The 14,656-nt window shown below is 61.9% G+C and overlaps 2 protein-coding genes across 2 annotated transcripts; one reads left to right on the top strand and one right to left on the bottom strand.

Annotated features, from left to right (window-relative positions):
• Positions 1-2,822: 2,822 nt before the first annotated feature.
• BSCL2 (BSCL2 lipid droplet biogenesis associated, seipin) lies at positions 2,823-7,489 on the bottom strand. Its single transcript, XM_050330711.1, is given in 9 exon segments — positions 2,823-2,845; positions 2,959-3,017; positions 3,019-3,096; positions 3,678-3,775; positions 4,147-4,332; positions 4,674-4,850; positions 6,237-6,318; positions 7,283-7,432; positions 7,434-7,489. Coding segments are annotated over 9 exon segments (909 nt in total).
• Positions 7,490-9,000: 1,511 nt separating this feature from the next.
• On the top strand, positions 9,001-11,877 carry LOC126648050 (guanine nucleotide-binding protein G(I)/G(S)/G(O) subunit gamma-3-like). Its single transcript, XM_050330714.1, is given in 3 exon segments — positions 9,001-9,073; positions 10,456-10,544; positions 11,658-11,877. Coding segments are annotated over 3 exon segments (291 nt in total). The 3' UTR covers positions 11,787-11,877.
• The last annotated feature ends 2,779 nt before the right edge of the window (positions 11,878-14,656 follow it).

Consider the following 14,656-nt stretch of genomic DNA (forward strand, 5'->3'; position numbering starts at 1 on the left):
CAGGAGGGTCTGGGGGTGTTTTGGGTGAGGTTGGGGAGGGGGTCTCAAAGGGGTCCTGGGGGTTTTGGGGATCCCGGCTGGGTTTTGGGGTCCCGGGTGGGTTTTGGGGTGGCACAGGTGGATTTTGGAGATGTTTTTGGGGGTCCCGCAGGGAGTTTTGGGGCAGTCCCGGGTGGGTTTGGGGCGGTCCCAGGTGGGGTTTGGGCGGTCCTGGGTGGGGTTTGGGGGTCCCGCAGGGGGTTTTGGGGTGGTCCCGGGTGGGTTTTGGGGGGGTTTTGGGGCGGTCCCAGGTGGGTTTGGGGCGGTCCCGAGTGGGTTTTGGGGGTCCCGGGTGGGTTTGGGGCGGTCCTGGGTGGGGTTTTGGGGTGGCACAGGTGGATTTTGGAGATGTTTTTGGGGGTCCCGGGTGGGTTTTGGGGGGGTTTTGGGGTGGTCCCGGGTGGGTTTTGGGCGGTCCCGGGTGGGGTTTGGGGTGTTTAAGAAAGTCCCAGGTGGATTTTGGGGGTGTTTGGGCGGTCCCGGGTGGGTTTGGGGCGGTTTTGGGGGTCTCCCCTCACCAGTCCATGGCCGGTTCCACCCCTCGGTTCCCGGTCAGCGCCAGCGCCTTCGCCCTGCGGGGACCCCCCGTTAACACCGGGGGGGGGGCACCGAGACCCCCCTCCGGTTACCGATCCCATTCCAGGACCCGGCCCGGTTACCGGAGCCCCCTTCGAACCCTCTCCCGGTTACCGGAGCCCATCCCAGGACACGCCGGATCCCGTCCCGGTGTCCCGAGCCCCATCCGGGCTCCTCTCCCGTTACAGGCCCGTCCCAGGATACCCTGGATCCCTCCCGGTTACCAGGACCCCCTCGGCTCCCCTCCCGGTTACCGGAGCCCATCCCAGGATACTCTGGATCCCCTCCCGGTGTCCCGAGCCCAATCCTAGGATCCCCTCCCAGTGTCCCGAGCCCCATCCAGGATCCCCTCCCGGTGTCCTGAGCCCAATCCAGGACCCCCTCCTGGTTACCGGAGCCCATCCCAGGACACCCCGGATCCCCTCCCGGTGTCCCGAGCCCCATCCCGGGACCCCCTCCCGGTTACCGGAGCCCATCCCAGGACACCCTGGGTCCCCTCCCGGTGTCCCGAGCCCCATCCCGGGCTCCCCTCCCGGTTACCGGAGCCCATCTCAGGATACCCCGGATCCCGGGGTCCCCTCCCGGTGTCCCGAGCCCCAATCCCGGGATCCCCTCCCGGTTACCGGAGCCCATCGCAGGACACCCCGGATCCCGTCCCGGTTACCGGAGCCCCCCCTCGACTCCTCTCCCGGTTACCGGAGCCCCCTGGCCGCCCCCCCCGGTGCTGCCCCGCGGTTCCCCCCGTGCCCTCCGCGGTGCCCCCGGTCCGTCTCTCACGCCCGGCGGGCCCCGAATCCCATCTCGAGCAGCGCCTCGAGGGCCCGGCCGGGCCCGGCCCCGCCGCCCGCCGCCATCACGGCCCGGCCGATCACGTGACCGCCCCCCGGCGACGGCGGCCCGGGGGGGACAAACAAAGCGCGACGCGATCGCGTCCCGAGCGCGGACACGGGGAAAGGAACCCAAAATGACCCGAAACGGCCCCAAAAAATGGGGCGGAAAAAACCCCAACATCCTGAAGGGGGTTTCGGGCAGTCCTAAGAGGCATGAGGGGGGCTGGAGGGTCCTGAGGGCATCTGGGGGGTCCTGGGGTAGATTTGAGGGGAGTTTGGGGGTCCTGGGGCAGATTTTGGGGGTCCAGGCAGAATTTGGCCCCTCCCACCCCCACCTGAGGGTCTCGCTCTTTACGCCCCCCTTACCCCGGCGGTCCCACCCCCAAATTGGGGGTCAGCGCCCCTCCCCAAGCAGAGGCCACGCCCACTGGAGGTGGGGAGGGGCGTTTATTGAGCTCCCCGAATTTGGGGAGGGGGTTCAGGAGCTGGAGCAGAGGTGGCGCTGGCGGGGAGGGGCGCTCCGGAGGGAGGGGAGGGTCGTGGGGTGACCCCTTCCCTCCTCCCTCCTCCTCCTCTTCCCTCTCCTCCTTCTCCTCTTCCTCCTCCCCCTTGGGAGGCGTTGGCAGCTCCGAGCAGAGGGGGTCTGTGGGAGGGGTGGGGCCGTGAGACCCCCCAAAACTGGAGGTCCCACCCGAATCTGAACCCCCTCCCCCAAAACCTGAGTGTGTCCCTCCCAAATCTGGGCCCCTCCCCCACAAATCTTGGCCCCTCCCCAAATCTGGGTGTTCTCCCCCAAAATCTGGGATCCCTTCCCCAGAATTTGGGTCCCTCCCTCAAATCCAGGCCCCTCCCCCAAAACCTGGAGTGTGTCCCCCAAATTTTGGACCCTCCCCTCCTTCCTCCTCAAATTTGGATTCCTTTCCCCACAAATCTTGGTCCCTCCCCTTCCAAATCTGGGCCCCTCCCCAAATCTGCCCCTCCCCACCCAGGGGTGGGAATTTGGGGGCAGTTTTGGGGTGCAGGGCCCCTCCCCCACCTTCGTCTGGCTCCGAGGGTCCCACCATTTCGGGCTCTTCTGAACTTTGGGGGCACTCTGAGGAATCTGAGGGGAGGGATCACATTAAACCCCCTCAAAATCCCCCCCAAAACCTCCCCTCCCCCACCAAAAATCCCACCAACCCCCCATTTTTTGCCCCCATAGCCCCAAAATCCTAGACCCCCCAAAAAAGACCCCTGTCCCAAAGTCCTTCCCCCAGCCCCCAAACCCTTTCCCCTACCCCCAAAATCCCCCTCCCTCCCTTACCTCCCAAAGCCCCTAAAATCCCCCTCCCCAGCCCCTCCCCACCCCCTCACCTTGCCCCTCCCCCTCCCAGGGTCTCAGTCCCTTCGCTCCTCGTGTCCTGTGGGGGGGAGGAGAGGGTCCAGATGAGCAAGCCCCTCCCCAAACCCCTTCCCCTTTTTCCACCCCAAAATCACCTTGGGGGGTCCCCAACCCCTCCCCCTCCAGACTCACCTGTGGGGGGCCTGGAAGAGGCGGGGGCGGGGTCCGCCCCTCCCCACTGCAGGTACCCCCAGGGTGAGCAGAGCCAGGAGGGTCAGTTCCCACGACCCCAGGAGGGCTACAGGTGAGGGGAAGTGGTACAGCAGGTACCTGGGGGGGAGGGCACAGGTGACACATTGACAGGTGGGACAGGGGGTTGGGGGTCCAGCCCCCTTCCCCCAGATTACCTGGGCCCACTGATGTGGGCATGGACACAGGGGTGGGGCTGGGGGCAGGTTGGGGGTTGGGGGCAGGTTTGGGGTCCAGGAGCAGTTCAGGGGGCTGATTTTGCGTCTGGGGGCAGGATTTGGGTCTGGGGGCAGGATTTGGGTCTGGGGGCATGTTGGGGGGCAGGATTTGGATTTGGGGGTCCAGGAGCAGTTCAGGGGTCTGATTTTGGGTCTGGGGGCAGGATTTGGGTCTGGGGCCGGGATTTGGGTCTGGGGGCAGGATCTGGGGGGCAGGATTTGGATTTGGGGGTCCAGGAGCAGTTCAGGGGTCTGATTTTGGGTCTGGGGGCAGAATTTGTGTCTGGGGGCAGGTTGGGGGGCAGGATTTGGATTTTGGGGTTCAGAAGCAGTTCAGGAGTCTGATTTTGTGTCTGGGGGCAGGATTTGTGTCTGGGGGCAGGATTTGGGTCTGGGGGCAGGTTGAGAGGCAGGATTTGTGTCTGGGGTCCTCAGACGCTGTACCTGAGCCCACTGAAGTGGGCGTGGACCCTCAGCTGGGCCCTGTAAAACTGCACCCGCCGGCTGCGCAGCTCCAGCACCACCTCCACTGTGGGGTTGTACTGGGGGGGGACACGGGGGGTTCAGAGGGGCTGGGACCTGCCCCATAAACCCCCCCTGGACCCCCCAAACCACCCCTGGACCACCTGGGACCCCCCAAACCACCCCCAGCCCCTCCCAGACCCAGCAGGTCCTCGCCCGATCAGCTCCCCCTCCAGGGTCTGTGCCTGCTCTGACCATCCTGGGACCCCCCAAAATTCCCTCCACACCCACTCAGGACCCCTGAAGCCCCTAAACCCCCTAAAGCCCCCCACTCACGGGGTCCTCGCAGTATCGGTCCATCAGCTCCACCTCCAGGGTCTGTGCCTGCTCTGACCACCCTGAGACCCAGATTCCCTCACACCCTCAGGACCCCCTAAAGCCCCCCACTCACGGGGTCCTCGCGGTATCGGTCCATCAGCTCCACCTCCAGGGTCTGCGTCTGCTCCGCGAAGCCGCTGAGGAAGAGCCCGGCAAAGGCCACGGTGTGGAGGGTCCTCAGCAGGCGGGAGCGGTAATGGAGCATGGTCTGGGGTGGTGGTGGGGGGAAAGACTCCCAAATCAGCCCCTCACAGCCCCCCTAAATCACACCCCACACCCCTCCAGCCACAGAGATCCATGGACCCACCCATCCCCAGCCCCCAAATCCATGTGTCCCCCAGCCCCATGTGGGTCACCCTACAACCCCCATCTCCAGCCCATAGACCCACGAGGACCCCCAGCCCACCCTGGGTCACCCCACATCCCCATCTCCAGCCCCACAGACCCACGAGGACCCCAGCCCACCCTGGGTCACCCCACACCCCCATCCCCAGCCCCACAGACCCACAAACCCCTGGGTCACCCCATACTCCCCATCCCCAGCCCCACAGACCCACGAGCCCCCTGGGTCACCCCCACACTCCCCATCCCCATCCCCACCGACCCACAGGCCCCCAGGGGTCCGGTGGTCTCACCGCGTGCAGACGAGGCCAAGGGTCTCCCCCCGGCCCCATAACAGGTGACGGCCACCATGAACATGCCGAGCTCCCGGTTCACCGGGGACTCCGGCAGCTCCAGCTCCAGGGACACGCGGTACAGCTGCCCGTACAGCAGCACCTGCGGCAGGAGAAGGGACAGGTGAGACGGGACAGGGGCAAAAAATGGTGGGAAACGTGAGGGGGGAAAATGGTGGGAAATGTGAGAGGGAAAATGGTGAGGAAATGTGAGAGGAAAATGGTGGAAATGTGAGAGGAAAATGGGCGGAAATGTGAGGGAAATGGTGGGAAATGTGAAGGGAATGAGTCGGAAATGTGAGGGAAAAGGACGGAAATGTGAGGGGGAAAAGGGTGGGAAATGTGAGGGGAAAAAGGTGGGAAATGTGAGGGGGAAAGGGAGGAAAACGTGAGGGGGAAAGGGAGGGAAATGTGAGGGGAAAAGGGAGGGAAACGTGAGGGGAAAAAGGGAGGGAAACGTGAGGGGAAAAAGGGAGGGAAACGTGAGGGGGAAAAGGGAGAAAAACGTGAGGGAGAAATGGAGGGAAACGTGAGGGGAAAAGGGAGGGAAATGTGAGGGGAAAAGGGAGGGAAATGTGAGGGGAAAAGGGAGGGAAATGTGAGGGGAAAAGGGAGGGAAACGTGAAGGGAAAAGGAAGGAAAAGGTGAGGAGAAAAGGGAGGAAAACGTGAGGGGAAACGGTGAGTAATGTGAGGGGAAATGGTGAGTAATGTGAGGGGAAAAAGGGCAGGAAATGTGAGGGGAAAATGTCAGGAAACGTGAGAGGAAAAATGGCGGGAAAGGGGAAGGGAAAACGGCAAGACACAGGAGGGGAAAATGGCAGGAAATGTGAGTGGAAAAGGTGGAAAATGTGAGGAGAAAACAGTGGGAAATGTGAGGGGAAAACAGCAAAAAACATGAGGAAAAAAAAGAGCAGAAAATGAGAAGGAAGAATGGCGGGAAATATGAGGGGAAATGGCGGGAAACAGGACAGGACAATGGCGGGAAAGATGAGAAGAAATAGCGGGAAATGTGAAGGGAAAATGGTGGGAAATGTGACAGGAAAAATATCTTTTACCTCCCTTCTTTTTGGCCCCCCTCATATTATTTACTCCCCCTACTTTTACCCCCCTCCTTATTTTTTACCCCCCTTTGTATTTTGGGACCCCCACATTTTTTAACCCATTCCCCAATTTTTAGCCCTCCCCCTGTCCCCCCCTTCCCTCCCTCATCCCCAAATTTTTGAGTTACCCCCATTATTCATCCCCCCTATTTTTTATGCCCTCTATTTTGCTACCCCCCAATATTTTTGGGGTCTCCCCTCTATTTTGCCCCCCCCATCCCTATTTTTCATCTCCCCCAGTTTTGGAGTTCCCCCCTCCCATATTTCTGCACACTTCCCCCCCCAATATTTTTGCTCTCCCCCCTTATTTTTTACCTCTCCCCTATTATTGAGAGGCTTCCCCACATTCTTCCCCTCCCTTTCCCCAAATTTTTGGGCCCCCCCCACCTTCTCGCGGTGCTCCCCCAGCAGGGACACGTTGGCCGTGGGGAAGGAGCAGAGCTCAGGGGGGGCAACGTCACAGTCCGACCTGGGGACGGGGGGCACAAATCAGTGGGTCAGGGGTTGGAAAAGGAGGGGGTACAGACCCCCCCTGGATCCCCCAAATACCCCAGACCCCCCCAAACCTCCCCAGACCCTCTGGACACTCCCCCAAGCCCTCCCTGAACCAGGGGGGTCAGGTGTCCCCCTTACCTCTGAACCCCCAACCCCTGGACCCTCCAAATATTCCTGGATCCCTCCTCGACTCTCCCAGACCCCCAAATCCCCTCAGTTCCCCCTGGACTCCTGAACCCCCCTGTCCACAGCAACCATGGGCAGTGATGGGGGTCCCACATCGCCCTGACCGCCCCCAAACCCTCTAACATCCTCCCAGCCCCCAACAAACCCCCAGGATCCCCCTCCAAACCCCCAGTGCCCCTCAGACCTATCTGACCCCAGGTTGATGATGCTGCCCATTGGGCAGGGTGGGAGTCCCACATCCCCTTGACCCCCTCTGACCTCCCCTGACCCCCCCAAACTCTCTAACCCCCCTCAGCCGCCCCAGAACTCCCCAGTGCCCCTCAGACCCACCCGAGCCCAGGTTGATGATCCTGCCCATGGGGCAGGGTGGGAGTCCCACATCCCCCTGACCCCCCAGAACCCTGTCCCAACCCCCTGGACCCCCCCAAGATTTCCCCAGTCCCACCTGAGCCCAGGTTGACGATGCTGCAGGGTGGGGGTCCCACATCACCCTGACGCCCCAAACCCTCTAAACCCACCCCCGCCAGAGCCACCTGAGCCCAGGTTGATGATGCTGCCCATGGGGCAGGGTGGGAGTCCCACATCCCCTTGATCCCCCAAAACCCTCCTAACCCCCCTCAGGCCCCTCCAAACCCCCAGTCCCACCCGAGCCCAGGTTGATGATGGTCCATTGGGCAGGGTGGGGTCCCATAACCCCCTCACTCCCCGACCCCCGTGCTCCCCCCGACCCCCTGTGCCCCCCAGTGCCCCACCTGAGCGCGCAGGTGCACTGGGCCGCACGATCGGTGGCCATGGGCAGGTAGGCCCAGTAGAAGGTGCCGTAGAGGAAAATGGAAGCCCAGAGCAGGAGCAGCCCCAGGCACAGCAGGAGCCCCCTGCAGCAGCGCCGCCGCCCCCGCCCACCTGAGCCCCCAGTGCAGCAGAGGGGGACACAGCCACCCCAGAGCCCCCGGAGCCATCCGAGCGCCGGCGCTGCCGAGGAGGGAGGGACAGGGGAACCCATGGAAAAGCTGGGGAAGGGAAACAAAAAAAAAAAAAAAAGGGGAGAGGTTACCGAGGGAGGGGTTTGGGGAGGGGAGAGGGGCGGGGAAGGGGAGGGGTTGACCCCACCCATAGAGGGTTGGGACCCCCAAAGCCTCTCCAGACCCCTCCCCAGAGCTGTGGGGCACCCTCAAAACATCCATATCCCCAAAATATCCATCCCCCTGGAATCGATGGGGCACCCCAAAATACTTCCCACCCCCAGACCCACAGATTTGGGGGGAGGGGTTGAAGGGAGGGGCAGGGAAGGGAGGGGTTGACCCCCCACCCATAGAGGGGTTGGGACCCCCCCCGAAAGCCCCTCCAGAACCAACCCAGAGCTGTGGGGCACCCCAAAAAATCCATGGGGCACCCCAAAATCTATGGGGCACCTCCAGATCCCCCTCTTGAGCCCCTCAGATCTCTGGGGCACCCTAAAATCTATGGGCACCCCAAATCTGGGACACCCCAGACCCCCCTTCAGCCCCCCAAAATCTACGGGGGATCCCCAAACACTCCCAGCTCTCCCGATCTGGGGGTCCCGGGGGGGGTTCAGGGGGTCCCGAATTCTCGGGGGGAGTCCCAGGGTTTGGGGATTCTGGGGGGGGGTCCCAGAGGAGTTTGGGGTCTCAGAGGTCCCAGAGGGGTTTTGGGATTTTGGGGGCCCCAGAAGGGTTTGGGGGTCTCGGGGGTCCCAGAGGGGTTTTGGGATTTTGGGAGTCCCAGAAGGGTTTTGGGGGTCTCAGGGGGTCCCAGGGGATTGCGTGTCCCGGGGGTTTTTGAGGGGGTCATGGTGTCTCCAGGGGCTCAGGAGGAGTTTGGGGGTCTTCTCGGGGGAGAGGGTAAGGCTGTTTCTTGGTAGATTTGGGGGATCCTGAGAGCGGTTTTTGGGGTGGGTTTGGGGGTGGTTCTAGAGGCAGTTTTAGGGGAGGGATTGGGGCAGATTTTAGAGGCGGTTTGAGGTGGTTTTGGGGAGGTCTTGGGGCAGTTTTAGGGGAGGGGTTGGGGACGATTTTGAGGTGGTTTTTGGGGAGGTTTTGGGGGTGATTCTGGGGCAGTTTTGGAGAAGGGGTTGGGGCTATTTTTGAGGCGGTTTTTGAGGTGGTTTTCGGGGTAGTCCTGGGGCAGTTTTGGGGGGAGGGATTGGGGCGATTTCTGAGGTGGTTTTTGGGGAGAGGGTGGGGGGCGGTTCTGGGGCCGTTTCGAGGGGTGTTTTGGGGGGGATCCAGAGGCGGTTTTAGGGCGGGTTTTGGGGCGGTTTAGGGGATTTTTTGGGGGGGATCTCGCGCCGTTACCGCTTCCCGGAGCCCTCCCGCTTCGCGCCGCGCCCTGGCCACGCCCCTTTCCCCCCGCTCCTTCCGGGCCCAGACCACGCCCACTCCAACCCTATTGGTCGATCTTAGGCGTGACCCCGCCCCTGTGTCAACACGCCCCGCCCACCCAGTACCCTATGTGGTATAAACCCCGCCCACTTTCGCTACGCCACGCCCACACCATGAACCCGCCCACTGCGGACCCGCCTGGTGAGGCCCGCCCACTGCGGCCCCGCCAGGCCACGCCCTGTTTCCATAGCAACCGGGGATGGAGGGGTACCAGGGGAGTCAAAGGGGCTTCAGGGTCTTTGGGGTCAGGGTGGTTGGAGTTCTTTGGGGGCCTTGGCTAGGGGCCAAGAGGGGTTTAGGGCGGTCAAGAGGGGCTTTGGGGTCCCTCAGGGGGTTTAGGGGGTTAGGTGGGGGTCTCCAGGAGAGGTTTCAGGGGGTTTAGGGGGATTCAGGGGGTCAAGAGGGGATTGGGGATCCCCAGGGGAAGGTCTGGGAGGTCCTGAGGGGTTTCAGAAGGGTCTTGAGGAGGGTCAGGGTGTGATTGGGGTTCCTGGGGTTTAAGTGGATTTAAGGGGTCCCAGGGAGGTTTAGGTGGGTCCAGAAGGTTTTGGGGAGGAATTGGGGGTCCTGGGGGGTCCCTGGAGATCTGGGGAGGGTCGAGGGGATTTGGGGGTCAAGGGTGGGGCCGATTGGGGAGGGTCCCCATCGCCCTTCCCTCCCCCGTTCTGCATCCTCCGATATTTTGAGGGGAGACCCCAAACCAGGGAGAGGAGAGGCAAGGAGGAGTAGGGGGAGGGGCAGGGGCGTCTCCCTTCCCCCCTCATCGCCCCCTCCTTTCCGACCCCCAAGGTGGTTCCGCCCCCTCCGAGCAGCGCCCGGCACCGAAAGGCTGCAGGATCCAGGTGGGGATTTTGGGGGTCCTGGGGGAATTTAGGGGGGTCTCGAGATGGGGAGGGGCAGGGATGGGGAGAGGCAAGGAGGGGACAGCGAAAAACCGGGAATTTGGGGGGTTGGAGGGGACTGTGGGGGCAAAGGATGGAGAAGGGATGGGAGGGATTTTTTGGGGGATTTTGGGGGTCTCAGGGAGGGGGTCAGGATGGGGGCAGCAGAAAATCGGGAATTTGGGGGATTTGGGGAGTGGGAGGGGGGATTTGGGGGGGGTCTGGGAGGGTCTTTGGGGATGGAAAGGGAGGAGGGGAGGAGATTTGGAAAAGGGGCTTGGGGGAATTTGGGAGTATTGGGGGTGAAGGGGAGGGAGGAATTGGGAGGATTTGGGGGGCCCCAGGAAGGGGGCGGGATGGGGAGGAAATTTTAGGGAGGGAATTTTTTGGGGGGAGGAGGAAGAACTGGGAACTGGAGGGGTTGGGGGAGTTTGGTGGGGAAGGAGTGGGGAGGGGGACTTGGGGGGTCTTTTGGGGTGGGGATCCCACCTTTTGCCCTCCCGGATATTTTAGGGGAGGCAGGTCCCATTTTTAAAGCCTCCCGGGGTCTCAGGGTGCCTCCTCCCCAAAAACGCCCCACCCCGGGGTGTTGGGGGGTATTTGGGGGTCCCACATCTCAGGGTGCCCCCAGCCCCCATGAAGGAGAGCCCCCAGCAGCACCCTGAGGCGTGGGCCAGGCCCGGAAAATGGTGGAGCAGCTCAAGATCGAGGCCTCCCTGTGCCGGGTCAAGGTCTGGGGACTCTAGGACCCCAGGACCCCGTTATTGGGGGAACCTCGAGGGGAGGAGAGGTGGGGGTGGGGAGGGTTGGGGAATTTAGGGGGTTGGGAGGGGATTTGGGGGCAAAATGGGAGAGGGATTAGGGGGAAGTTTGGGGGATTTGGGAGATGGGGAAAAATTTGGGGGGCAAATGGGGGATTGGGGATAAGAGGGGATGGGGGGACAAAGGGGATTTGGGGTTCAAAGGGTCAATTTATGGGTTCAGGGGTGGATTTGGGGGTTCAAATGGGGGTGAGGGGAGATTTGGGGGTTCAGAGAGAGGTTTGGGGGGTTTAACATGAATTTGGTGGTTCCAAGGGAGGATTTGGGGGGTCAAAGGGAGGATTTGGGGTTCCCAGGAGTGGATTTGGGGTTCCCAGGGGAGGATTTGAGGATCAGAATGTGGATTTGGGGTCTAGAAGGTGGATTTGGGGGCTCCCAGGGAGGGTTTGGGGGTGAAAGGGAGGATTTGGGGGCTCCCAGGGAGGATTTGATGGTTCAGGGGCTGGATCTGGGGGTTCCCAGGGAGGATTTGGGGGTTCAGGGGGTGGATCTGGGGGTTCCCTGGGTGGATCTGGGGGTTCCTAGGAAAGATCTGGGGGTTCCCAGGGAGGATTTGGGGGTCAAAGGGAGGATCTGGGGGTCCAGAATGTGGATTTGGGGGTCCAGGGGTGGATTTGGGGATCCAGAATGTGGATCTGGGGGTTCCCAGGGAGGATTTGGGGGTTCAGGGGGAGGATTTGGGGGTTCAGGGGTGGATTTGGGGTCCAGAACGTGGATCTGGGGGTTCCCAGGGAGGATTTGGGGGCTCCCAGGGAGGATTTGGGGGTCAAAGGGAGGATCTGGGGGTTCCCAGGGTGGATTTGGGGGTTCCCAGGGAGGATTTGGGGGTTCCCAGTGAGGATTTGAGGATCCAGAACGTGGATCTGGGGGTTCCCAGGGAGGATTTGAGGATCCAGAAGGTGGATTTGGGGGTCCAGAAGGTGGATTTGGGGGCTCCCAGGGAGGATCTGGGGGTCCAGAATGTGGATTTGGGGGCTCCCAGTGAGGATCTGGGGGTCCCTGAGCCCTCCCCACGCCGTGCAGGTGTCGAAGGCGGCGGCCGAGCTGCTGAGTTACTGCGAGGCCCACGCGTGCGAGGACCCCCTGCTGACCCCCGTGCCCACCTCGGAGAACCCTTTCAGGGAGAAGAAATTCTTCTGTGCCCTCCTTTAGGACCCCCCCTCCCCCCGAAATTTGGGACCACCCCCCAAACACACACACTTAGAGCCCCCACACACAAAACCCACCCAATTTGGGGGTTTTATCACCCGACAACGAGGGGGAAAGGGGGTTTGGGGACCCCAAATCACCAGGAGACCCCAAAAAGGGTTGGGTTGGTCCCAGCTCTGGAATGGGGGGATTTGGGGGATTTTGGGGGTGTCCCCCCTCAAGGTTTGAATGGTGGGTTCAGGAACGTTCCCACAGCTTTGAGGGGGTGGGAGGGGTGGGGACCCCCAGCTCCCCTAAAATCACCCCAACTCCCCGAAATGGGGAACACCCCTCCCTAATTCCCCCTCCCCAAATAGGGACCACCTAAACCCCCTCCCCTGACCCCCTAATTTTTGGGGACCCCCAGACCCTCCCTCAGCTACGTGGGACCCCTAAAGCCCCCCGGGTGGGTAAAATTGGGGAGGTCCCCAATTTTGGGGGTCCCCGCTATGTCTCCCCTCTCCCCCAATAAACACGCTGGCGGCACAGATGAGGCCACGCCCTTTTGAGGGTCCCCAAATTTGGGAGGGGTGGGGAAGGGAGGGTGGGACCCCCAAAATGTTGGGGACCCCGAAATTCAGGTATGTTGTGCCTGGATGGGGTAAAATGGGAGGATTGAGGGGGACTCCCTTAAATTTGGGGCAGGACCCCCAAGGTGCGGGAATTGGGGAGGGGGACCCCAAAACTGGGGAGTCTGAGGGGTCTGGGGAAGAGGAAGGGGAGGAAGGGGAAGGGGAAGCAGGAAAAGGGTGGGAGGAAGAAAAGTGGGGGAAAGGAAGAGGAAAGAAAGGAGGATAAGGAAGAAAAAAGGAGATGGGAGGAGGAAGAGGAAGGAGGAAGGAGGAGGGGGAAGGAGGAAGAGGAAAGAGGAAGAGGAAGGAAAAGAAGAGGAAAGAGGAAGAGGAAGGAAGAGAAGGAAGAGGAGGAAGAGGAAAGAGGAAGAGGAAGGAAGAGAAGGAAGGAGGAGGAAAAAGGGGGAGGAAGAACAAGGGAAAGAGGAGGGGAAAGAAGAAAAAGGAAGAAGAAGGAAACGAGGAATAAAATCCCCCCACACCCCCCGAGGAGGGTCCGGGTCCTTGGGGAGCCCCTTGGGGTCTCCACCCCTTCCATGGGACCCCCCTAAGACCCCTCCTCAACCCCATCAGAACCCCCGAAGTCCCCCAGCCCTCAGAGCCCCCTGGCCCCTGTGAGACCCTCCCGAAGCCCCCAGCCCTCAGAGCTCCCCCAGCCCCGGGAGAGCCCCCCAGACCCTCCGCGTCCCCCCCGTCCCTCAGAGCCCCCTCAGCGGCCCGAGGCGGGCGCCGCCATGACAGCCCCGCGCATGCGCCCCGCGCGCCGCGCCGGCCCCAAGATGGCGCCTCCCAGCACCCAAAATGGCGGCGCGCGGAGGGACCTCCGGGCCCGCCTCCAAAATGGCGGCGGGAGGGGGAAAGGGGGGGCAATGGAGGCCCACGGGAAGCTCGGGGGGGACGTTTCGTTCCTCCCTCCCTCCTCCCCCCACGCGGGACCCCCAGACAGGCGTGGGGGGGGGGAACCACCCCCTCTTTTACGCTCCTCGTTCCCAACATGTCAGCAACGCCATCCAAGATGGCGGAGCTGGACCCCCCCTTTGTTGTCATGGCAACCGCAGCCAGGCCTCAGCGCTCCGACCAGGCCCGGCCTGCGCAGACTTTAATTAAAGTCATTTAATTAATGTAACGAATTCAATCTCGGATTAGCTTGGTTTATTGCGTTAATTAATTCGGGTTGAGGCTCCGTGAACAGGCCCAGGCCCCTCAAACAGGCCCAGTTTGCCCCTCCCAGGTTCTCCCCCTCCCTCAACCTGATCTGGGCCTGGGACCCCCCAACAGGGTGACCCCCCCCAGTCCTTAAGCCAGGCCTAAAACCCCCCAGGCCCAGCCCAGTCAGGCTCAAACCCTTAAACCAGGCCCAGGTCCAAGCTCAGGCCCTTCACTTAAACCCAGCTCCACATCCTTCAAACCAGGCCCAGCTTCCCCCACAAACCCAGCCTAAGACCCTCAAACCAACCCCAAACCCGGTTTTAAGCCCCATAACCAGCCCCTGCCCCAGCTTTAACCCCTCCAAACTGGGGTTTAACCCCCCCAAACCTGAGTTTAATCCCCCCAAATTTGAGTTTAACCCCCCCAAACCTGGGTTTAACCCCCAAACCTGGGTTTAACCCCCCCAAACCTGGGTTTAACCCCCCCAAACCTGGGTTTAACCTCCCCAAACCTGAGTTTAACCCCCCCAAACCCGGGTTTAACCCCCCCAAACCCGGGTTTAACCCCCCCAAACCTGAGTTTAACCGCCCCCAAACCCAAGTTTACACACCATACCCAACCCCAGGACCCACGTTGAGCCCCAGAGCCAACCCCAAAGCCAGGTTTAAGCCCCCCAGAACACACAAACCAAGCCCCAAGGCAGGTTTAAGCCCCCCAGAACACACAGACCGAGCCCCCAAGGCAGGTTTAAGCCCCCAAAGTCAGGTTTAAGCCCCCCCAGAACACACAGACCGAGCCTCCCCTGGACTCAAGCGAATGGTTCTTTATTCTAAAAACGGACAAAACCGCCTACACGGCCGGGGTGGGGGCACAGGGGGCAGGTCAGGCTCGGGTTTGGGGGGGTTTAAGGTCAGGTTTAAGGGGCAGGTTTAAGGTTTAACCCCCCCCAGCGGCCGCAACTACAACGGACACGGATGAGTTGGGGGAGGGGGAAGGGCTGCGGGGCCCCCCCCTCCCCCCACGGGGGCAGCGGCATCAAAAAGGGCTCTTTTTTTTTTATTTTGTTTATTTTTCATTCTTGCCCCCAAAAAACTTAAGAAACACCACCGAAAA

This window comes from Myiozetetes cayanensis, unplaced genomic scaffold (genome assembly GCF_022539395.1).
Source record: "Myiozetetes cayanensis isolate MyiCay16 unplaced genomic scaffold, myiCay2020 scf437, whole genome shotgun sequence".
Classification (NCBI taxonomy): domain Eukaryota; kingdom Metazoa; phylum Chordata; class Aves; order Passeriformes; family Tyrannidae; genus Myiozetetes; species Myiozetetes cayanensis.